Source organism: Oryctolagus cuniculus, chromosome 1, assembly GCF_964237555.1.
Source record: "Oryctolagus cuniculus chromosome 1, mOryCun1.1, whole genome shotgun sequence".
Classification (NCBI taxonomy): Eukaryota; Metazoa; Chordata; class Mammalia; order Lagomorpha; family Leporidae; genus Oryctolagus; species Oryctolagus cuniculus.
This window is the reverse complement of record NC_091432.1, coordinates 48540811-48563291: the sequence shown is the minus strand read 5'-3', so window position 1 is coordinate 48563291 and position 22481 is coordinate 48540811. Positions and strand designations below refer to the sequence as shown.

The window sequence follows — 22481 nt, the reverse complement described above, 5'->3', positions numbered from 1 at the left end:
AGCCTTGGTGTTCTTGTCCACAAAATGGCGGCAGTGATACCTCCCTCAGAGAGGTTCTTAAAGACGAATGAGATAACGTTGGAAAAAGCCCTTGGCCTCTAGCGAGCGCTGGGTGATTACTTTGCGGCCGGGAGAGTGCGACTCGACGCGGACGTTAAATGCTCTGTGACTGAAGTGACTGCGAGGATTAAAAAGGCTGAAATGTGCAATCCTTTTAGCAATACACAGTGGGCGCTTAATAAAAGCAGGCTCTGATGGGGCTGGCATTGAGTGCTGGTGGTTAAGACGCCTCCCGGGACAGGCGCATCCCGTATCACAGTGCATGGAGGATTCAAGTCCTGGCTCTTCTCCTGACTCCAGCTCCCTAACACACACCCCGGAGACAGCAGGTGATGACCCTAGTCGTTGGGTCCCTGCCACCCACGAGGGAGAGCTGGCTCCAAGCTTTGGTCTGGCTCTGCCCTGTTTATTGCAGACATTTGGGGAGTGAACCAGCAGATGTAAGTTTCTCTCTCTCTCTCTCTCTCTCTCTCTCTCTCTCTCATCTCTCTGCCTCTCCAGTTAATTTAAAATCAATCAATCAACAAATAAATAGTGAACAGGGGAGCTGCGAAGGAAGCCTGGTGTGCAGGAGGCGTGGCCAGGCATACAGGAGGCGTGGCCGGGCTGCAGGAGGCGTGGCCAGGTGTGCAGCCTGAGGCTCCTCTGCAGCTGGGTGGGGGGGCTGTCACAGGATGGGAAGGAGCAGATGTGTTCTAGTGACCCTGGAGGGCTGACCAGCCTGAGGAAGGAGCAGGAGCTTGACTTAAGAAGTAACTGCGTGTGCCTCCAAGCTGTCCAAGGACAGGATGAGTGACCCCGGAGGCTCCGTGGTGTTGGTGATGATTAGCAAAGACATTTGTCTCTGGGTCTCAGTGGAGGGCAGTCCCGAACCACCCCCTTGGGAGGCCTGTGTACCTTGTGTGGGCCTGCCTGCATCCGGGAATCTCACTCCCATAGTTCCTACTCCAACCTGTGGCTTTCTCAAAAACAGGTTTGAAGCACCCTCATACACGTGTAAGACCTACAGTAGAACCCTTCAACATAAAGAAGAGAGAGGGAAAAAGAAATAACTGTGCCCTGAGCCCTGACAGAGCAAGAGAGGAAAGGCAGGCAGGTGTGGCAGGAGACACACCCTTGCTCTGGGTCAGAGATGCTAATGGGGGAAGGAGAAGGGAGGGGCAGGGGCAGCCCCTGTGGGATGCTGGCTCCTTCCTGGCAGGGGACACCCTGGGACAGCACAGCTCTGTCATCCTGAGGCCCCACACTTGCTGTGCTTGCAGGTGGCAAGGGAGGCCGGGTCACACCTAGGCTTCTGCCTGGAGGGGCTTCCAGGTGGCAGAGGGCTGCAGAGCTGGGTTGCCCTGGCCTGGCCACTGGGGACGCCAAGGCCTCGGGCAGGACGATGGGCCGGGAAGTGGGCAGCTCTGTTCAGCCCACGTGGTGACCCCGGGGCCCCTTCCCTCCTGGGCTTCACTTCCTTTCCCTTGTAAACCCAGAACATTGAGGACCAGGGCCTGTGAGTGTGACCCACCCCTGGGACTGCGTCCCTCCCTGGCTGGAGGCCGCAGAGGCTGGGCCCTGGGCGCCACCGGCCTTGTCTGCAGGAAGCAGGCCGACCGCCGGCTCCCCCAGGCCTGGCCCACACTCCCGGGGCCCTTGGCAGCAGGCAGGTGGGAGTGGGAGCAGAGCACATCAGGGGGAAACACAGAAAATGGAACACATTTCTCCCTTTTGCTGTTGCTGCTGCTCCTCACACCCCTCCCCCTGCTCCCCACCCCCTGGTAATTTGGGAAAAACACAAATCGAAAATGCTGCGTTTGGATTTCTGTGCAGGGAAGCCTCGGCCCAGCTCCCGGAATCCCAGTGTGCAGGGGACCTGGCAGCCTTGGGGGACTGTTTCTTCCCGCCCCCGATCTGGGGACAGCATCCGCCCCTGGCCTTCTCCACACGCCTCCCCTGGACACCACCTTGGCTCCCTGGCGCGTGTGCTTGTCACGTCCACCTTCTGAGACCGATGGCGTGGAGCTCCAGCAGGCTGCCAGGCTGCAGCCACACCGCGGTGGCGGAGCTGGGATTCGAACTCAGGCCCCTGCTCCTCCTACTGGGCTGCCTGCTCCCAGCCCCTCATGGGTTTGTGGTGCATCACAGCTACCTGGCGCCTGGGCCTCCTTGGCCTGTGAGACCCCACACACGAGGACAGGACTGGCAGTAGCACAGCCTCACCCCCACCCCCACTCCCCCACAGCACACAAATTCAAGGTAAACCTCTGGTCCCACCCATGACTACTAACCCAAGTCTTCAGCCAGGGAGAGGGGGCGGCCAGGGACTCTGCATTTGCGTCTCTACTCTCCCAGCACCTCCAGTCACTCAGGCCGGTGCCCATGTCCATCTCCTTTGCTCCCCACCACACTCCTCCGGGGAGGGGTTCCTACTCCCAGCTCCCCCAGCCCACCCTCCCAGGGGCTCCGGGTCTGGCCCCCCACCCCCACCCCCCAGGTTTCCCGGTTGCTAAATCTGCAGACCTCTCCTCCAGCGCCGCCCCACTGGATCTCTCTGAGGCTGCGCCCTCACAAACACCTGCCCCTGTGCTCCAGGGCCTGGGCTGCCCTGTGCTGAACTCACTGGGTCACTGCGCTGCTGGGGGCCTGCACAGGAGGTGACCTCAGCCTCACTCATGTCGCGTGGGCCGAAGGAGGGAGGCAGCGGCGGGGCTTTCTGCCTCGTCTCCCAGGGTCTCCCAACTCAGTGGAACAGCTCACTCCGTGACTGACGTCCCAGGCTTTCCTACATGCAGACACTCGGCTCCCAGGCGCTCCACTGCAGTGGGCCCAGGGCAGGAAGGCCACACGAGGTACAGGAGGCTGGGTGCGGGGACTGAGCGGTGCCTCTGACGCTGCTCCTCCTCCTTCCTCTCTGCGTTTGGTTTCACCCTTAGGACCGCCTGGGAGGCAGGGCAGGGAGGGCTCAGAGTCCGACCTAAAGCCCAGGCTGCTCTGACTTCAAGGTCCTGCCCTGTCTGCTGTAGCTGCTGCCTGCTTCAAAGAGACTCACCTGCTTTAAAAGAAACTCGTGTATTTATTCGTTAGAGAGAGAGAGAGAGAGAGAGAGAGAGAGAGAGAGAGGTATCTTCCATCTGCTGGTTCCCTCCCCAGGTGGCAACAGTGGTGGGGCTGGTCCGGGCCAGGAGCCAGGAACTCTACCCGGGTCTCCCACATGGGTGCAGGGGCCCCAGCACCTGGACCATCTCTGCTGCTTTTCCAGGTGCATTAGTCGTGAGCTGGATCAGGAGCCAGGAACTCAAAGCATTGCACGTGGCAATTTAGCTCACCAGCCCCTCAAGTTGCTTTTGATGATGTGGGATCTGGGAAGCAGCTGGGAACCGCGGCTGGGCAGGGCTGGAAGTGGGGAGGAGGGGAGGTACGGGCTGCTCTGTGTGCTTTGTGGCATGTGATCGGGGGCTGGATTCCCTAGGAGATACTCATCCGCTTCACCCCCTCCTTACTGCCTGAGCAACGGCTCCATGTGCGTTCATGATGATCAAAATCCCAAGGCTGACACTCCGGAGAATGGGGTGCCCATCTCTGGTCATCCTGAGAGCTCTCCGCCCCTCGCTGGGCCTCCACTTCTCCGGCAGCCTTCTCCATCTTGGTTTTCTGAGGTTTTCTGATGGTCACATTTCCTCCCATCCAAGGCACCATTGATTTAAGACAGGCCATTAGTTCAGTCTCGGCGTCCTGGGGTTACAGGAGGAAATACCATTTGCAGGATGGGCCACTTTATCACGTATTTGAACTTCCAGAGTCAGCATTCAGGGTGGCCGTGTCTGGATCTGACCTAGGTCTGTGGTCATGAGAATGAACTCAGTGAGGCGAGCTGTTGTGTTTGGGCTCCAGAGCCCCTGAGCGTGGACGCTCCTTCTCCGGCCCTGGGTCCTTCCTCCCCAGGTTGGATCCCAGGACTGAGAGAGCTTGTGAGCACAGGACAGGCCTGGGCATGTAAAGGGGAAGGGATTTGGAGCTGGACATGGCGCTGCCCCCTCACTGCCTTCCCCGGGACTCACTCACCCTCTCCCGCCCTGTCTGTCCATGTTCTCCCACTCAGGGATAGTTCCAGGAAAAGGCCCCGAGGCTCTGCCCAGGGCCAGTATGAAAGTGTCCACTGTTGGCATGGACAGGGCTCAGGGCCCTGGGCAGAGCCTCGCCTCAGAGAAGGAGTGTCAGGTGTGCCCAGCCAGACTCGGATTTCCCTGGAAGGCCCAGGCATGCACACATACCACAGATCACACATGTCCCCATAGACGCACACACACGTGCAAGTGCATATGCACACAATATCCCATACACACACAGTGTGCACATATCACAAACCACACGTCCCCACACATGCATATACCCATGCACACACACCACACTCCATACATCACCCAGTACACACACACACCACCCCATACACACCCCCATGAACACACACACTGCACATTTGTTCCCATACACAGATACACACACATGCAGACCCAGCATCCCAAACACAGCCCCATACAAACACACCACAAACCATGCTGACTATACTAGCACACACACACACACACACACACCATTCCATAATATCCCTGCCTCCTACATACCCCGTACATGTTCTCATGCACGTGCACACACACACACATGCACACGTGCGCTTGTCCTACTTGCGTGAATCACATACAAAGAACCTCAAAAGGTCACAGAAAATGAAATCCAAAGATAAGTTTGTTTTTGTGCAAAAAAAAATTTTTAGGTTTATTTTTTTACTTGAAAAATAGAGCAATAGAGAAGGAATGAGAGAGAGAGAGAGAGAGAGCTTCCATCTGTTGGTTCACTCCCCAGATGGCTGCAACAGCCAGGGCTGGGCTAGGTTGAGGAACTCCTTCTAGGTCTCCCACATGGGCGGCAGGGACCCATGTGTTTGGTCCACCTTCTGTGCGCTCTCAGGCACGTTAGCCGGGAGCCGGATGGGAAGCACAGCAGCCGGCACTTGAACCAGTGCTCTCATATGGGATGCTGGTGTGCCAGGTGGCAGCTTAACCTGCTGCACAACACCAGTCCCACAGAAGAAAAATTTAAATCTGCACATACAGGAGGTTTTCGCAAATTTCATGGAAATGTGTATGTTTTAAAAGAAAAACTATCTCTGGATTTCAATTTTTTGGAGCAAAATAAACTTATCCGTTAATTCCATTTTCCACAAACTTTTTGAAGTCCCCTCCTGCGCCACATGCAGCAAACGTTTACCCAAAACTCGTGCACGGGCTGGGGTCAGGCCACCTGCACAGGCGACACCTTCCATGCTCCAGCGCTGCACAGGTACCCACTGCCTCCCCCAGCACTGCCCCCAGCACACGGACGCTCCCACACTGGACCTTGTGCTTGGCACGCACACACACGTGCCCCGGCTCCCAGCTGCTTGTGCCAGGGGAGCTCCTGCCCACTGCTCTCTGGGCAGGTGCTTTGTGGTGGGGAGTGTGAGAAGGAGCAGCGGCCGGGGCCAGAGTGCCCGGGCCTCCTGGCCTTGATGGGGAGGCAAAGCACACAGCAGGCACCACATACCTCCAAAGCCACTTCCCCTCTCCTCCCCTCGCAGCCCTTGGCCAGCCCAGCACACCAGCCCGTGCCCAGCCCTAGGAAGTCCAGACAGAGTCTAATTTAGTTTCCCAGCCCAACTCAACTGACAATTTATTTAGGACAATTGGCCGTCCCGCCTGCTCTGCATCACTAACTCTCCATGGATTAACTCACACGCTCCACACTCCCGCTGGGCAGATTAATTGGGCGGAAAAACTGACCTGAAGCCTCTGGGGGCCTGGGGTCTGGACACCAGCCAGGGCTCCCCTGAGTGGCCGTCCTGTGTCCCCAAGCGCCGGCAACCTTGCCCTGCCTCGGTGTGCACAGAAGGGACCCAGCCCAAGCTGTGCCTGACTCAGGATGAAATTGAGGCCCAGAGAGGTCAGGTGACTTGCCAAGGGCTCACAGCAGGTGAGTGGCCAGAGCAGAATGTTGGTCTTCACGCCATGTCACAAAGCATCTCCTTGTTCCCGAGACGCCAAACAGAACACAGATCCCCGCGGCGAGCCCCTGCACAGCCCTGAAAGGAAGCACATTTTTCTAAGGATGACTGTGGCATAAATAATTCATAAATGAAAGTCATCGCACATATTGGTCATTTTAATAGATAGTAAATTGCCTTTGTGATTTATGGTTTCAGGGGCGGGGTTATGGTAAAAATAACTTGGCGATTTATAAAACATCTTCTTAAGTCAACAGATCGTTAGTAGGTTTGTCTGACTTTACAGCCAACTGCCTCACCACCCTGGTTGCCATAGAAATGGGATGCCTCGCTCTGTTGCCATAGCTACCACTTTCTAGAACACAATTGGTGGGTCTCTCACGGTTTGTGATTTGGTTCTGGAAAAAAACAACAGAAACTACAGCTTGAGTTTGTGCCGTATCACAGCTGATCTCGCCTGCATTGTCTTGCAATTTCACAGGGTGACCACTCAGGCGGCCAGGCTGGGGGACAGTTGCCCTGGCACTGCCTGGCAAAAGCTCCTGTGCGTCACAGTTGGCCTGGATCCTGGGTGTGGCAGGGGCAGAGAAAGGAGACAAGGTCTGGCAGGTGACAGGACGCCCCCAGATGATGGGCAGGGCCCAGGGACGGAAAATGCAGGAGCCGGCATCACCCGAGCAGGAGGCTGAGGGCATCAGGGAAGGCCGAGGAGGCAGAGGCGGGGCAGAGCCGTCCTGCGAGAGACGCAGGCACTGAGTCAGCCGCCAGCCGCTGGGCGTGGGGTGGGCAGAGGGGCTGACAGGGAACTGCCGGGGCAGGGGAGGGGCTGGCTGGGCGGCAGAGCCCGGGCTCTATGTGTGCTCATGGGGGCGTGTGGAGTGGCCCCAGTGCTGGACTGCATGTGTGCTTTGGGTGGGCATGCACTGGTGCAGTGTGCATGCCTCGCGGATCAGCCCTGCGCGGTGTGTGTCTCGGCACGCTCTGTGCAGACCCCTGGTCGCCTGCGTACGTGTGGCTGCCTGTGTGCCCAGTGTCTGTGCTTAGGTAATGGGTGTGGTGTGCAGTGGGTGTTATCACGTGTGTGTCGCCAGGGTGACTGTTCCATGGCTCTGGATGATGGGGGATTGGAAGGCAGAGCTTTGGTCCTTGCCTGTGACCCCCTCCTCCCCCACAGTCCTGGAGGTGACAGCCGGGGTTGCTGCAGCGGTCATTCCAAGGCGTGCTGCCCTGGCCCTCCCAGTAGAGGTTCACTCCCTGCCCGGTCAGCTGACCCAGGACCTCCCCATCCCTCATGCCCTCCCTCTGGCTGAGCAAGGTGGCAGGCCAAGGCTGCAGCCGGCGATAATTCCCTGAGCACAGCAGGTGCAACATCCCCCCTCGAGGGGCTGCTCCAGCCCCGTGTTGGCAAGTCCTGGGCAGTGAGGCCTAAGAACTTCTCCAGCATGGCCGGGCTCCAGCCAGTGGATCCGGTACCCTGCTCCTTCATCACTGGGGATGGACAGAACCTCCTCTTTAATGGAGTCTGGGCTGTGGGTGCCAAGCTCCAGGATGGAATCATTCAGACAGAGTCAGAGCCCTCTGCCCAGTGAGCAGCGCTGTGATTTCAGCTCCTAGAACTCTGGCGACTCAGTGGTGGGAAGAGTCCAGGTTCTAGACCTCAGTGATCCCGGGTCCCTGTCCCAGCTTCCTCACTGGCTGGTAAACCTTGGCCTGCTCCCGGGGTCCATCTGCATCTGGGTTTCCTTCTGGATGCAATGGGGACGTGACCACCTGCCTTGCCAGCTGGGTGCAAGGAGTAAAGGCCCCTAGCAGGTCCTCAACCTTCGGTAGCTTCTTCCTCTCTCCTTCCTGTGTTTGGCTGGCCCTGGAGGATGGACGGGAGGGAGCCAGGCCCTTGGGTGACCTCCCGCTGGTCTCCAGGTGAGGAGAGGGGCAGGGTCTGTAGCCCTCCACGTGTCCCCTGCACCTGGACATTCCTGGGGCTGTGCTTACGACAGAGGGAAGAGCAGAGCTTACAGCAGCAGAGGCTGAGAAGGCCCAGGTCCCACCCCAGGTTCGTGTCCGGCTCTAGACCTGGCTTTTGCCACCCGCTCTCTCTCACTCCATGGCACCGGAGCCCTGAGGGAAAGACTCTAGAAGGCTGTCCATTGACCAGCAAGAACCAAGGATTTTTCTACTGTAACCTGATAAGGCCTACCCTCTTGCTGGGGCCCCACTTGCCCACCAGGATCTGTACTGTGACAGCGGCAAATGAGAGGAGAGTTCATAGAGCCTGGGGGAGCCCCTGGGAGTAGACTCCTGGGTGTCAGTGCCCTGTATGGCTATTCCCATGGGCCTCCCCCAGCACTAATGAGCCAGAGTTGGAAACAGATCTGCTGCCTCCCTGGAGATGGATGTAGAGATTCCTTGGTGGTGGGGGGGTGGGCGGATCCCTTCACTTGCTGCCTCCTAGGGGCTCCGCAGCTGCCACGTGGAGCCTCACCCCAAGGGAAGGTCTGCTGAGCGGGCAGTGGAAGATGAATGGGATTTTTCCAAACAAGACTGGCAGGAAGACTCTCGGGTGGAAGGGGTAGCAGGTGCAAAGCCATGGAGACCGGGGAGACACCCTGGTCAGAATAGCAGTGTTGCACGCGGTAAGAATGCGGGGTATGTGTAGGGAGAGGACGCCCAGGAGTCCAGGGAGGCCGGGGGATGGAGAGTCTTGTTGCCAGGCTGAGGGGTTAGGCTTTGCTCTCAGGGCAGCATGGGCAGAGCTGAATTCCTTAGGGCAGCTCCCTCTGGCAGCTGTGTGGAGGGTGGGCTGGTGGCCGAGACCAAAGCCTAAAACTTGGAGTAGCCCAGCTGAGAGAGAGGAGGGTGGATGTGGAGGTTTTAGGAGGGGGGATGTCCAGGCTGATGGGGCAGTGGGCCCTGCCTCTTGGCATCCCCTAGACACCCATAGTGTGTGTGTCCCTCTCCTCTGACACTAAGGCCAGGGCACGGGGCGTGGCTGGGGATGGCCTGACCTGCCTTTGGGAAATCTGAGCTGTGAACCAAGCTCCAAGATCCTCCCCTGTGCCCCCCCCCCCCCCCGAGGGAATCAGAACTCGAAGGCAAGGGTGCATTTCTTAGCTCTAAGAACTCAGGCGACCTTGGTGATGGAAAGAGCTCTGGAGCAAGGTGGACTTGGGTCAGCGGTGGTAGCCTCCTCCAGTTCCTCCCACGTGGCTTTCCCGGCCTTCCTCTGTGGTGCCCTGGTTCTGAGCTGGGTGGGCCCTGAAAGAAGAGCCTTCTGGCTGCGGAAGGCCTGGCTTAAAGTTCCCAGGGTGCCTCTCTCCCAGGCGCACGCATCGCTCTCACGCTTTCCCAATCCCACTACTTCAGAGGGTTGAGGGAGCTCAGCTCGTCAGTCCATGGCACTGTCTCTGTCCCTGTGTGTGTCCTTCTCCCTTAGCCAGCCAGGGGGTCCCTGGGGGTATAAGCTCGTGCCTGCTGAGGAGTGGAAGGAGGAGAGGATAGATGCGCGACTCCACGAGTAGCTGGCCGGCTGGGTGACAGGTGGATGATGGAAGGGGGAAGGGAGGGCAGGAGAGATAACACAGGGGGAAAGGGAAGAAGACCGACAGGTGGAAGGAACAGAGTAGAGGAAGGGGAGGAGCTAAGGGGAACGCTGAGATATGGAAGGGTGGATAGGCGGGGAGGGAGGGAGATGGAGGGAAGGGTGAGTGGTGGACAGGCGTATGAATGAAAATACGGATGACTGGGTGGAAGAGAGAGGAGGGAAGGGGAGAGGAAAGGAGGATGACGGTGGACAGCTGAGTGAAATGAGGGGTGGGCGAATGGCAAGAACGATGCACTCAGCTTCCAGAAACTCCCACAGTGCTCCAGTGCCAACCGGACCGTCACCATCCTGTGATGAGAGATGGGCAGCCCTCTTCCTCTCGGCCCGTCCTGGGCCTCGGGCTTCCCTGGGAGAGCAATGCGGTGCCTTGGCCCAGGTCATCTCTGCAGGGCGCTCTCTGGCTGCCATTCTGAAACGCCAACCTGGCCTCTTCCTCCAACCTGGAATACCGTTTCAAAGCCCGCGGAGTTCCTGGTTCACAGATCCCTGCGAGGTTGGGTGCCGGCTCTGTGGTTCTACCAGGCTGTCCCCAGACGCCCCCAAGGGCCGGGGGAACGCCCTCAGCGCAGAGGCCCGCAGTCCCTGGAGGCAGGGAGCCTTCTCCCACCGCCCCGCAGTCCTTGACGTGACAGTGGCGCTGGCAGGCAGGCGATGCGCTCCCTGAGGGCCTGATCCGCTCAGGCTGGCCGCTCTCAGTTCCTTGCACACTTCAGCCGCCGCAGGGGCCTCTCACTCAGGTAGAAGTTCAGTGAGGCACTGAGTGGGCCCCTTCCTTTCCAGGGAGGCTTTAGCATTTACCAAGGAGAGGAAGGCAAGATGGCGGCGGGCGGTCTGGTGAGCCCAGCCCGGCAGCAGCGCAGGCCGTCCTCGCCCCGAGGAGGGGGTCCTGTGCACACGCCTTCCCCCGGCACAGCACCCTGAGTAGACCCACATCCTGGGCGGCGAGGCCTCGCTCTGACACTGTCTTTCTCCCCTCCTCCCCTCCCCTCCCCCTCCGGCAGTACGTGGCCTTTGCCTCTCTCTTCTTCATCCTGGTCTCCATCACCACCTTCTGCCTGGAGACCCACGAGCGCTTCAACCCCATCGTAAACAAGACGGAGATAGAGAATGTTCGGAACGGCACGCAAGTGCGCTACTACCGGGAGGCGGAGACGGAGGCCTTCCTCACCTACATCGAGGGCGTGTGCGTGGTGTGGTTCACCTTCGAGTTCCTCATGCGCGTCGTCTTCTGCCCCAACAAGGTCGAGTTCATCAAGAACTCGCTGAACATCATCGACTTCGTGGCCATCCTGCCCTTCTACCTGGAGGTGGGGCTGAGCGGCCTCTCCTCCAAGGCCGCCAAGGACGTGCTGGGCTTCCTGCGCGTCGTGCGCTTCGTGCGCATCCTGCGCATCTTCAAGCTCACGCGCCACTTCGTGGGGCTGCGCGTGCTGGGCCACACGCTGCGCGCCAGCACCAACGAGTTCCTGCTGCTCATCATCTTCCTGGCCCTGGGCGTGCTCATCTTCGCCACCATGATCTACTACGCCGAGAGGATAGGCGCGCAGCCCAACGACCCGAGCGCCAGCGAGCACACGCACTTTAAGAACATCCCCATCGGCTTCTGGTGGGCCGTGGTCACCATGACGACGCTGGGCTACGGGGACATGTACCCGCAGACGTGGTCCGGCATGCTGGTGGGGGCGCTGTGCGCGCTGGCGGGCGTGCTCACCATCGCCATGCCCGTGCCGGTCATCGTGAACAATTTCGGGATGTACTACTCCTTAGCCATGGCTAAGCAGAAACTACCAAAGAAAAAAAAGAAGCATATTCCGCGGCCGCCGCAGCTGGGATCTCCCAATTATTGTAAATCTGTCGTAAACTCTCCACACCACAGTACTCAGAGTGACACATGCCCGCTGGCCCAGGAAGAGATTTTAGAAATTAACAGAGCAGGTAGGAAACCTCTTAGAGGCATGTCGATCTGACCTTTCACCTCCGCCCTCCCGGTAGCGATGATTCCAGATTCGGTCAGACTGCTTCCTTAGTCCCGTGGGCCAGCCCGGACCCCGCACCCAGTCTCGAGGTGTGGAGCCTGGGGGGGCCCAGGGCGCTGCTGGGCAGCCAGAGTCAGAGGGCCGAGAGCGCCTGCTGGAGGAGCCCTGCCTGCCGGCCCCGGGGGAGGAGGCTGCGGCCGCTGGGGCTCGGGCCGAGCGGAAGGGACGGCGCGGCCGGGAGGCTGCCGGGGACTCTCGCAGCATCAGGAGCCGGGCGGCTGCTGCCGGGGTGGGCAGAGGCCGGGCGCGAGTCTCCGACTCAGCGACTGAGCCCGTGCTGGGGCGGGGCGGGTGCGGTTGGGGAATGCCGGACAGCTCCTTGCTCCGGTCCTTAGCGAGGCTGCCTTCGGGCCGCGTGCACGGCGGACGCGGTGCGTGGCCTCCGGGCAGGAGGGGCCCTGCGGGGGCTGTAGCGAGGATTCTCGCCCCCACCCCCGCTCCCAGCAGAGCCCGTCTCCGCAGCGGCTGCGCAGACCTCCTGCTCCGACTTCCGGCTGCCGAGCCCCGGGGCCCGCCCCGGGAGCCGCCTCGAGCCCTCCGTGCCGAGCACTTACCCCATAGCATGCCGAACCAACTCATCTTCCACCACCACCCTAGAGTTTAGCGTTTATCTTTAGGAACCTGTTGGAGTGACTCTGGCTTTCGCGGTGTCTGGCTGGGTTGATGGTCGAGTGGGCGTGTCCGGTGACCTCCTGATGGAAGCGGCTGGTGAGCAGCGGACCAGAGGGGAGCTAGGTGACAGCGCTCCAGACCGGCAGCCGCCCCTCCCCGCCACCGAGGCCCCTCCCCCACCCCGGCAGTAGGGACTGCAGCAGCAATACAGGACATCCCCACCGGTGTAGTCACCTTCCCGTGCACTCCCTGGGCGGCGGGCGCGCGACAATACTAGTCTCCGTGGGATATATTCTAATATTCCATGGCTAGTGGTTCGTTATGGGACTCTCTCAGTTTTATGAGAACCTGCACATAGCACATAAAGTTGATCATGGGGCTCTGGTCCGAAGATAAAAAAGCCCGTAGTCTACCTCTACCCATGGAATGCCATCACCTTATTCTGTGGACATAGGCAACTCAGTGGGACGGATGACCCGGAGAAGAAGGATGGCACTGAGCTGAGAAGAGGCACAGGGGAGCGGGAGACTGACGTGAGAGACCCTGTAGCTCGGAGTCCGCCAAGGACGGCTCCGTGCCTGCCTGGGTCTGGCCCCCGGGGCTGCAAGCCAGTGCAGCTCCCAGTATGGACTCTCCCCCACCCCTGCTAGAGCGGCCTCCCCCAGTGACCTCCCTCCCTGCTGAGGAACTCCCTCTGACCCGCCCCGCCCCGCCCCGCCCCGCTGTGGCCAGTGCAGTGCCCTCGAAGCCCCTTCTCTGCCCTGGGGACTTTACAGCCCGTACACCCCGCTCCCTACTCTCCCCTTGCTGGGATTGCTGAAGGCACCTGAGAAGAGTGTGGTTCACGTGCTGAGCTGGGTGGCGGGCACCGCGGGGCAGTGTCTGGGGAGAGCCCTGGCCACCTCTGCACTGGGGCTGAGCTAACATTGACCTCAGGAGCCACCATCAGGCCAAGGAAGGTTCCTGGGGCTCTGGGGCAGGTCTGGGCTGGCTCCACTGAGCTGCAGCAGGAAGAACGCGGCCTGGCAGGCGTCACTATGGCTGTCCTTGACCCTTCCAACACGTCCTCCCCAACACTGGAGCTTTCAGTACTGGGGCCCCAAGCATGGGTGCTCCAGGCTAGCGCATCACGGCTCCCCAGTTCACTCCGGGCAGGCAGATTCCTCTGTACTCCCAGGCAAGGGCAGTGTTTATCCATGTCCTGAGGAGGGACACACACGTGCACACATACAACAGGAACGTGTTCCGACATGCACAGCAGCCCGTCACGGGGACACCAGCAGCAGCAACCACACCAAGGCCCTGCATCGCCCCAGGTCCCACTGCTCCTTCCCCGCCTCGGCAGCCCCGTGCCCAGGGCCGCCCTGCCCCGGCTCCAGGTTTCAGGGACCCAGAGAGCACTGGCTTGAACGATCTCCAGGACCGAGGAGCCTGGATGTCCAGGGCCTCCTGCTCAGACACTCACTTCCCCTGGTGGCGTTGGTGCCGTCCTGATGTCCACACCTGCCCCTCCCCACCAGCTCTGAGACCCCCGGCTAGTCTGAGTCCCATCCCTCACAGAGCACTCCTGCTTCCACCTGCTGGCCTGAGACTCTGAGGATCCACCACCGAGAGGAGGTGTGGCCCACAGGGGTGTCCCCCGCCCCCACCTCCACACCGCTGGGTCCCTTCCCCTGCACTTCCTTTCTTCTTGTAGCTATGCCCTTCCTGGGCAAGGGCTTGAGGGCGAGTTTGTGAGAGAGTGAGGGGAAGGCCTTTGCAAGGCTGGCAAACATGAGGGTAGACCCCAGACCTACAGGAAATGGGGGAGGTGAGATGCAGCCCCCTCCCCTCAAGTGTCTTCTAGCCTCACTGCACACTGAGAACAGCCAAGCAGCCTTGCCCTCTGAGATTCTCTGATTTCACCTTTCTGACCTGGGTAGGGGTCAAGTGCAGCCATCTGAGCCCTGAGGGCATCCCAGCCCCACACCGCCCCAGGCCAGGCAGCAGGACTGAGGCAGGCCTCCTGGTCTCGCCAGCAGCACCTCCCTCTCAGCTCCAGCCTGGGTCACTCCTGAGGTCTCTGTGTGTGTCTGTCCCCAGGACGATCCGCGGCTGCTCTGTCCTGTGTTTGAGATCTTGTGTGTGAGTCGGGGGGGTGGGGGTCGAGGGTGTAATTCTCACCTGGCACAGCCAGGGACTGCCTGGGGCTGCGGCCCTGGGGAAAGCAGGGAAAGCAAGCGGCTTGTTTCCTGAAGGGACCTCCTCCCCTACCTCTGCGGCCGCCCGGAGCTTCCCCTGTCCTGCCATGTCCATCCATGTGTCTCGTCCATCTCTGCTCCTGTGATGTGGGTTGGTCCTTTGTGGTGCCGTGTTCAGGGCTGCAGGGGCTCATCGTAGGTGAGCGGGAGGTGGCGGCCGGGTGGAGATTGGGGGGCTGGCGGCCAGACTCCCTTCCTGCCCGTGGGCACGGTGGGGCAGCCATAGAACATCCCATAGAAGCTGCTCCCCCAGGGAGCCACCACCACGGTCTCAGCTTTGGGGGCGGGGTGGGGCGGTTCTCCCTGGCAGCAGCAGGGAAGTCGCAGGGGGCGGGGCTGTAGAGTTGCAGCGAGCGGAGCAGAGCAGCCGTGGTATTGGCGGCTGGGACCCTGAGTGGGGTCCTCGCTGCCCCCAGGTGAGCTGAGGGGGAAGCAGCAGACTCAGAGGGCCAGGCATGGGTGTTCTTTTCCGTGTTGTTCGCATTCTCACTTTCTCTCTCTCTCTCTCCACTAATCATGTTTCTCTCTCCTCTCTCTCCCTCCTCGTTTTGTTGCGTGACTCGTGCCGGTTCTCGTGGTTGTGTGTCTCCCAGACTGTCCCCATTTAATCCGGGACGTTTTTCTCTGAGTCCCCAGCTGGGCAGATCTCTTGGGATTTAACCCAAGGAAATGCCCATCCACCCCCCACCCCACCCCAGCCCTGCGTGCGCCCCGTGGCGCCCGCTGCTGGTGTGAACAGTAAGTACCTCGTCGGTGGTGCCTGGAGACAGGGGGGGGCAGAGAAGCCAGCCCTGCTGGCTGAGGGCCTGGCCACGTGGGGTCTCCTTGCTCCAAAGTTTAAAAAAAAATGACCCCCTCCTTTCGGACGCTCATCTCAGCCATTTCAGAGCCTGGAAACCATCTCCGAGACGCTGCCCATGCTGCCATTTCACCATCGCAGGCCTGTGGGGCTAGGGGAGGCCTGGGGGCCCTGGGCCAGGTGAGGCAGGGCCCCCAGGCTTCTGGAGAGCAGGTGGGAACCAAGGCGCCTAGCTGCCATCTCATCCGAAGGCCGGGCCAGGGCAAGAGGGTGCGGGGATGGGTGAGTGTCTACCCCTGGCCCTTTGCACAGCTTCCTCGGATGCAGACAGTTGGCCTTCTTTGGTTTGTCTCTCTTGCAGCTGCCCCTCTGGATTCTGAGAGCTTCCCATACCACAGATAAACCAAGAGCCCGAGGAGGCCGGGCTTATTCACAAAGCGAGACTTAAACACCCCCACCCAATCACCACCCCCTCCGCCAAGGTCAAGAGAAGAAGCAGGCTTGGGGAGTATCCTGGGAATCCCCCCCCAGGGAGGGTGGGGTGCCTGGCTCCCATTCCCTCCCCACCCCCGACCAGTGGGAGATCCCTGATGGCTACTCCTTGCCTCCTGCCTCTGCAGGGAATGCCTGTGCTAAACTTGGGGCCCTTTGAAGGTTGTGGGAGCCGGGAGCCCCCAGGATAGGGAGGGCTGGTGGGCAGAGCCAGGGGGCGGCGACTCAGAGCCAGAGGAGGGACCTCAGGCTGCACCCTCTCTGGAGGCCGAGGCAGAGAGGGAGCACCCACCTTTGACCCTCCCCTGGGCAAGAACCACAGGCTGCAGATTCCACACCCCTGATGGGCGGTGGCCAGCAGAGAGACAGCAAGTGCTCACCCATCTCCCAGCCGGCTGCCGCCTGGGAAAGCTCATACAGGCACTGCAGGCCCCCCGCTTCCACACTCTCCCTCCCCAGGACCCTCCTCCTTCAGCCCAGAGAGCTCTGGGAAGGCAGACAGGGGCTGAACAGAGTGGGAGGCAGGACGGGCGTGTCTGGGAGCACACTTGTGTGCCCGCAGACACGCCCCTAGGTGCTAGGCAGCTCCAGAACCCCAGAGAGGCCCCAGTCCCAGTCCCATGGTGTCCAAGTTACTGGCCTTTCTGGTGGAGAATCAGTCGGGGAGCGAAGCCCCTGGGATTTGTCAAGAAATGCACTGTACATGAAATGCTTTGCCACCTTGTACGAGAGACTTTTTTTTTTAAGTTCCAAAATTATGATGGGATTTTTTTTTTGGATTTGCTTTATGAATAAACCTGATTGGTCCATTTCTCTTTTGACTGACTGCCTCTTTGTAGTGACATGATGTGCACACGGGTGGTGATCCCGCCCACGTGCACGCCGAGTGTGTGCACGCGGGGAAGGATCACTTCTGCGTGTAGTTACATGATGTGAACAGGATCACGGGAGAGCGTCACACGGGGTGGAAACTGTCCCCAGGCTTCTCCCCCCCATCACCCTCGAAAGCTGTCAGGGAGCCTCCCCTAATGTGGTCTTGCCCACGTTGGTCTCTTTCCTCCACAAAAGGGGTTGCCCTTGAGGCTGTCGCCCTTGATCCACTTTCAGAGTTGGCTCCACCTGGGGAAGAAAGGGTCTGCTTTGAGGGCAGAGAGCGGGGAGAGGCTCAGTCCCCAAGAGTGACGGGGCAGGGGCAGAGACCAGTCCGAGCTGCCTGGGAAAGGCAGCTGGGCTCCCCGGAGCCGGGAGAGACGGGGCTCCTCGCTCTGGCCATGCTTTGCTGCCACGCCTTCTCCCGGTTCCTTCTCAGGCTACCGCAGAGGAAGAGACCCGAATCTCCCCCGCCCCAGTCCATCAGCCGCTGTTGTCTTCTACACCTCCATTTGCTCTGCTTTGCTGGGGACACTGGCGAGAGGAGACAGAGGAACGGGAGTCCCTCCCACGTCCATGTCCCGCCGTCACAGCGTCATGCATACATCCCTGTTGTGCCTGTACACGCTGACCAAGCCTGCTGGGGACAGCCCGGGGGCGGGGAGCAGAGCAGACTGAGTGGGCAGCGTGGGTCTGCGTGGAGAATGGAGCAGATGCGCTGGGCAGGTGGGGTCTGCATCGGGACAGAGACCGCTGCGTGGCCGTGTGTACAAGTGGGCGGGGCATCAGAGTGGCCAGATCGGGTCCTTATGGGGACAGAGTAGACCGCATGAGCAGGCCTGGTCTACACAGGAGACAGAACGTGACAGTGACCAGATAGGGTCCCTCTGGGACAGGGTAGGCTCAGTGACGAGGCTGAGTGTGAATGGGGGACAGAGTGAAGGATACCAGGGACAGAGCAGCAGAGGGGCCACACTGGGTCCATATGAGGATAGAGACTGCCTGGCAGTCCTGGTCTGTACAAGAGGCAGCACATCAGAGTGGCCACGATGCAGTGGTGGGAGTGGGGCAGGCTGAGTGACTGATGGCGTGTGTGTGTGTGTGTGTGTGTGTGTGGCGGGGTGGGGGGGGTGGGGACAGGATAAACCACCCAGTGGTCAGATGGGGTCCAACCGGAAGTGGAGTGGAGTTGGTCAGTGTTTGAATGCGGCTAAGGAAGCCTGCACAAGTGGCTGGGTGCGGATGTGAGGCAGACGGGCTCTGGTCAGCAGCAGAGGGGTCTGCAAAGGCCACCTCTCTGGCCTGGAGTGCTCCGCGTGTCTGTCTGTCTTCTCCCCGAGCTCTGTGTCTGGCCCCCTCCCCATGACGGCATCCACACCATCCTGTCTCATCGGCCCCGCCTTAGGCCCTGGGCCCAGCCTGCAGCACTGCACCCGCTGGCCCATCACCCACTCATCTTTTTGCAAACTTTGAGCAAACCCAGGAGTGCCCCCACCCCATCCCACCCCCGGCACTGTGGGTAGCCCCCAGGGTGCCCGGATGAACCAAGCCCCACCTCCCAAGTCTCACACCCTCCTCCATGGCTCCCTTGTGCTAATGCCCTGTCTCTGGCCTGTCCCCTCCCTCCCCCCCCCCCAAACAACTAAACAGTTTTCAGTGTCTCAATAGCTTCTGCTTATATGTTTGAAGATTCCAAACTGAATGGGGAGGTGGCGAAGGCCGCGCTGGCGAACGAAGACTGCCCCCACATAGACCAGGCTCTCACTCCTGATGAGGGCCTGCCTTTTACGCGCTCGGGCACCCGCGAGAGATACGGACCCTGCTTCCTCTTATCAACCGGGGAGTACGCGTGCCCGCCTGGTGGAGGAATGAGAAAGGGTATGTAGAGGAAGCTGGAGCACTGTGCATCAGCCGGGCCCGCCTCGCGCTCCTGCAGATGGGTGGGCAGGGCGGCGGGTGAGGGGCAGGCAGGCCCGCTGAGGGGGGCAGCCCCTGGGGGTCCATATCCCGTCCCCCCAGTGGGATGTCAGGCTGGCTGACGGAACCTGAGGCCCGGGCAGCTGTGGGCTGGGACTGAGCTAAGGGCAAGATACAGGGGCTTGGCAGGCGGCTGGCTGACCTCATGCTATGGCCCTAAGGCAGGGGAGGGGGCCCTTGGGTATAGGGGGAGCCTTGACTCCCCCCAAGGCTGCTCCGGAAGATGGCAGGGAAGGTCCACAAAGCTCAGTGATCTCTCCTCTCCCTTGCTTGGGGAGGGCAGAGGGCTGGGCCTGGCCTGCCCAAGGCCATGTAAGCTGAGCTAACGGAGGTCCTTGTTCAAGAAGAGGCATCCTTTATGAGGCCAGTGGGAGGGAGGCATGAAGGGAGAGCTGGCTCCAGGGCTTAGGGGAAAGGCCACCACCGTTGCAGAGGGAAAGAGTGTGCCAATCAGAACACTGCTGGTGGCAGGCAGCATTGTATGCTGCCTCTTCCATGCCTGGTGCCCACTGGCCACTGCCCTGGGTGCGGTCAGCGCCCCCTTGTGGCTGACGAAGGCTGAGACAAGTGGTGGCCTCTCTGCTCAAGGTGGCCTTACAGTCAGAACTTAGGGCTGACTTGGCTGGAGAGAGGCTTCTAGGAGAGCTTGAGCTTGGGCTGAGGAGAGGCTTGGGGTGGGGCCCAGAACAGCCTCGCTTGAGGCTCCAGGCACTGCCCTGGGCTGGGAAGGCAGAGGCAGCCTTCCCGGTGCACAGACTGGCTGGGCGGCTCATGCATGTCTTGGAGCAACTTACACGGATGCATGCTGACCTGGGTGAGCAGGCTGGGTCAAGCGAGTGGCTGGGGGTGTTAAAGGAGCCATAGCTGGTGGAGTCTGTGGCCATTCAGAACTGCTCTAGCGCTGAAGTGGTTAAACCATGCAGAAGGGAGGAGACAGGGAATCCAACCAAGGCAAACCCAGCAGAGGAGAGGCAGCCTACACCGAGACGAGGGACAGTCCTCAGGTCACCAGTGCTTAGCTAGGCGCCCCTCATCTAGGCTGATCCCTGCTTCTCTGCCCTGCCACGAGGTCCCTTGGACCCCCAGTGCACAGTGAGCCATGCCCCGCATGGAGCTGCACGAAGGAGGGCTGCCGGCCTTGGGGAGGCGCCTTGGCACCCCCCACGGATGGGCCTGATGCTCCCGTTGGCGACTGGCTTTCCCCAGGGGAGGCTCTGGCCTGCCGGGGAACAGGGGCAGCGCTGGGGTGGGAGTGCGAAGCAGGTAGACCATTCCCCGTGGCCCAGCCCTGCCCAGGGAGGTCTCACGGCAGCCTGTCTTTTTCCTTCAGAATGTTGGGTTACTAGGTGCAGCCCCAAACAGCAAGCAGGAGGGTCTTTTTTTTTTTCCTTTGCTTCCAGAAGCCCAGAGAATGTGGGACGGAAGCAGCCGCATCTCCCTGTAGTGGCTAGGGGACCCAGCGGCGGCACTGTCCACAGGTGACACCCCCACCGCAGTCCCGCAGGGCTTCAGCGCCAGTCTTTAGCAGGTGCCGAGGGTGAAGCCCCCCCACCCACATCCACTTGGCCGGCACTCCCACGGGGTCACCACGGTGGCCGAGGGCGTGCCTGTCTCCTAAGTCACTGCAGGCGTTTGAGTTCATGTGCAGAGTAGGAGAAGAGTTAGGGACGCGACCTGTTCCCCCCCACCCCCCTCCAGGAGGGAGAGAAAGGCTGCGAAGCTGGCTCACTGCATGGGAAACCCAAGCCAGCTGGAGAAGACTCTGCCTGCCTCTGCATGCGGCTGTTCTGTCTTTCCTCCTCCTTCCTTAAAAAACTAAGTACCAAGCGGGACGGGAAAGCCGAGAAGAGAAGCTCAAGTGTTAATTGTATTCTTTACATACAGATCTTTGCAAAGAAAGCCCTGTCATTGCTAAGTATATGCCGACAGAGGCTGTGAGAGTGACTTGACCAGGCGGCTTGGCCGAGGACACTGGTGGCTATTAAGCATCTGGGTGGACCTGCAGCCCCTCCTCACCCTCGGACAGAGTAAATTCACGCCATGCAGTTTTGCCGGACGAGTCCGAGTGAGTGGCCCAGGCCCTGTACTAGGACGGACGTAGCTTTTTCTACGGCCAAATGGTAACTGACCGTAGAGGATTTCTTTTCCTTCTTTTCATTTTTAAGCCTTTTCTTTTATTTGGGGAGGGGGAGGTGGAGGGGTTCCTTAGCATGACTTGCATGAAGTTCAACAGAAAACCCAGCCAAACCAAACCCACCACCCCCCCGCAACTGTATGCTCACCCTAAATGACAACAAGAACGGGAAGGCAAAAGTCCTCGATTTTCTTTGAAAACTCTTTTACTTTCACACACGTTGTTGGAGCCAAACTGTAACGGCGTTCCGTAGAATCCTGTACATTCCCGGGGGGGCAGGGGCGAGGGAGGAGGGGCGGGAAGGGGGACGATCGCTTCTCCTTTTGTACACATGCTGGAGAGCCAAGGTTCCAGAGAGGGCAGTCGGTCAGTCATTGGTCATATTGACCTCACCTCCATAGTTCATCTCTCCCGTGGAAACTGAGAACTTTGCTCCGAGTAGAATTGTGGAAGCCCGCACTGCCGCCTCCCTCCCTCTCGGTCTGCCACGCTCACCACCCAGCGGACGCCTCCCCGAGACCCCTGACAGCGGCTAGCCTAGGTCGATTTCTCTCATCTTACCGGTGTGTAGCTGCGTGTGACCAGCTTCCATGACTACTCGTTCATAGTAAATCATCCCCACCGTGTGGATTTTCCAAGTGTTACTTTCAAACCAGGCTGTAGAGCAGCAAAAGATCAGGACCCCGGGAGGAGCACCCTCCTCCACCTTACTAAGGCACAACCTGGCATTGTATGCAATTTAGTACTTCCGAGTAAAAACCTGCATGCCCAATGTTATGCAAAGCGATTCTAGCATGAAATAAATTTTGCATCATGGTTTCTGTATAGTCTAAAGCAGATTTGTTTTCCTGAAGCAATCGGAGGTTTGCAGAGACACACTTCTGCATCTTGAATAAATATAGTATTTTCCCAACCGAAACAGAGGACAGTAGCTTGGCTTTGGTCTGATTCTAAAATTAGTGGGCGGATGGGGGGGCCGGGGGGAGGGGAGAAGGATAAGATTTTTGAAAAACACATGCTTGAGTAGGGGAAAAAAATGCAACATCTCGAGCTTTACCGCAGCTCCCAACATTTCCTGGAAAGAGAGCGCTGATGCTTTAGCTCAACAACCTCCCCTTGCCTGGGCCCTGGCCCCTGATAATAAAAAGCTGACTTTTGAGATGAAGCTCCGACTTGGGTTTTTATTGCCTCCAGGCAGTGTCGTGACTGGGTTCTGCACTCCACCTCCCCACCCTCCCCCACCGTGGCTTGGCTGGGGGAAAGCCAGGCCCAAGGAAGAAGCTGCCCCCTGCAGGTTGGCTGGGCAGGGTGGCCCCTCGGTCTACAGGTTCCGGTGGCTGGGAGGAGGCAGGAGCTCTCAGAAGGCACAGGGTATATGGAACTGACCTAAGATCCGCACAACTCCTAGGAGCTTCCTGGTGTGGAGCCTTCTCTGCAAATCATGCCAGAGCTCCCTGGGACCTGTGCAGGTCACGGCCACCTCCTCCCTGACGTAGCTGCCTCTGAATCTGATGGAACCAGTCTGGCGGATCACCTTGTTGAATATCCCTCTCTCATCCCAGAAGGGGTGGAGCCCTCTCCTAGGGAGCTTGGTTTGCTTGGGTTGGCCCCTTGATTTTGGTGGGGGGTACAGGGGAG

The 22481-nt window shown here is 59.8% G+C and overlaps 1 protein-coding gene across 6 annotated transcripts in view; it reads left to right on the top strand.

Annotated features, from left to right (window-relative positions):
• Window positions 1-22008, top strand: part of KCNC1 (potassium voltage-gated channel subfamily C member 1) — a 41151-nt gene extending 19143 nt beyond the window's left edge. Inside the window, exons 2-4 of one of the 6 annotated variants that reach the window (XM_051833923.2) lie at window positions 10685-11618; window positions 18422-18610; window positions 20594-22008. In XM_051833923.2, the coding sequence (XP_051689883.1) occupies window positions 10685-11618; window positions 18422-18610; window positions 20594-20658 (1188 nt within the window). In that variant the 3' untranslated portion in view covers window positions 20659-22008. 6 annotated transcript variants of the gene reach the window in all.
• The last annotated feature ends 473 nt before the right edge of the window (window positions 22009-22481 follow it).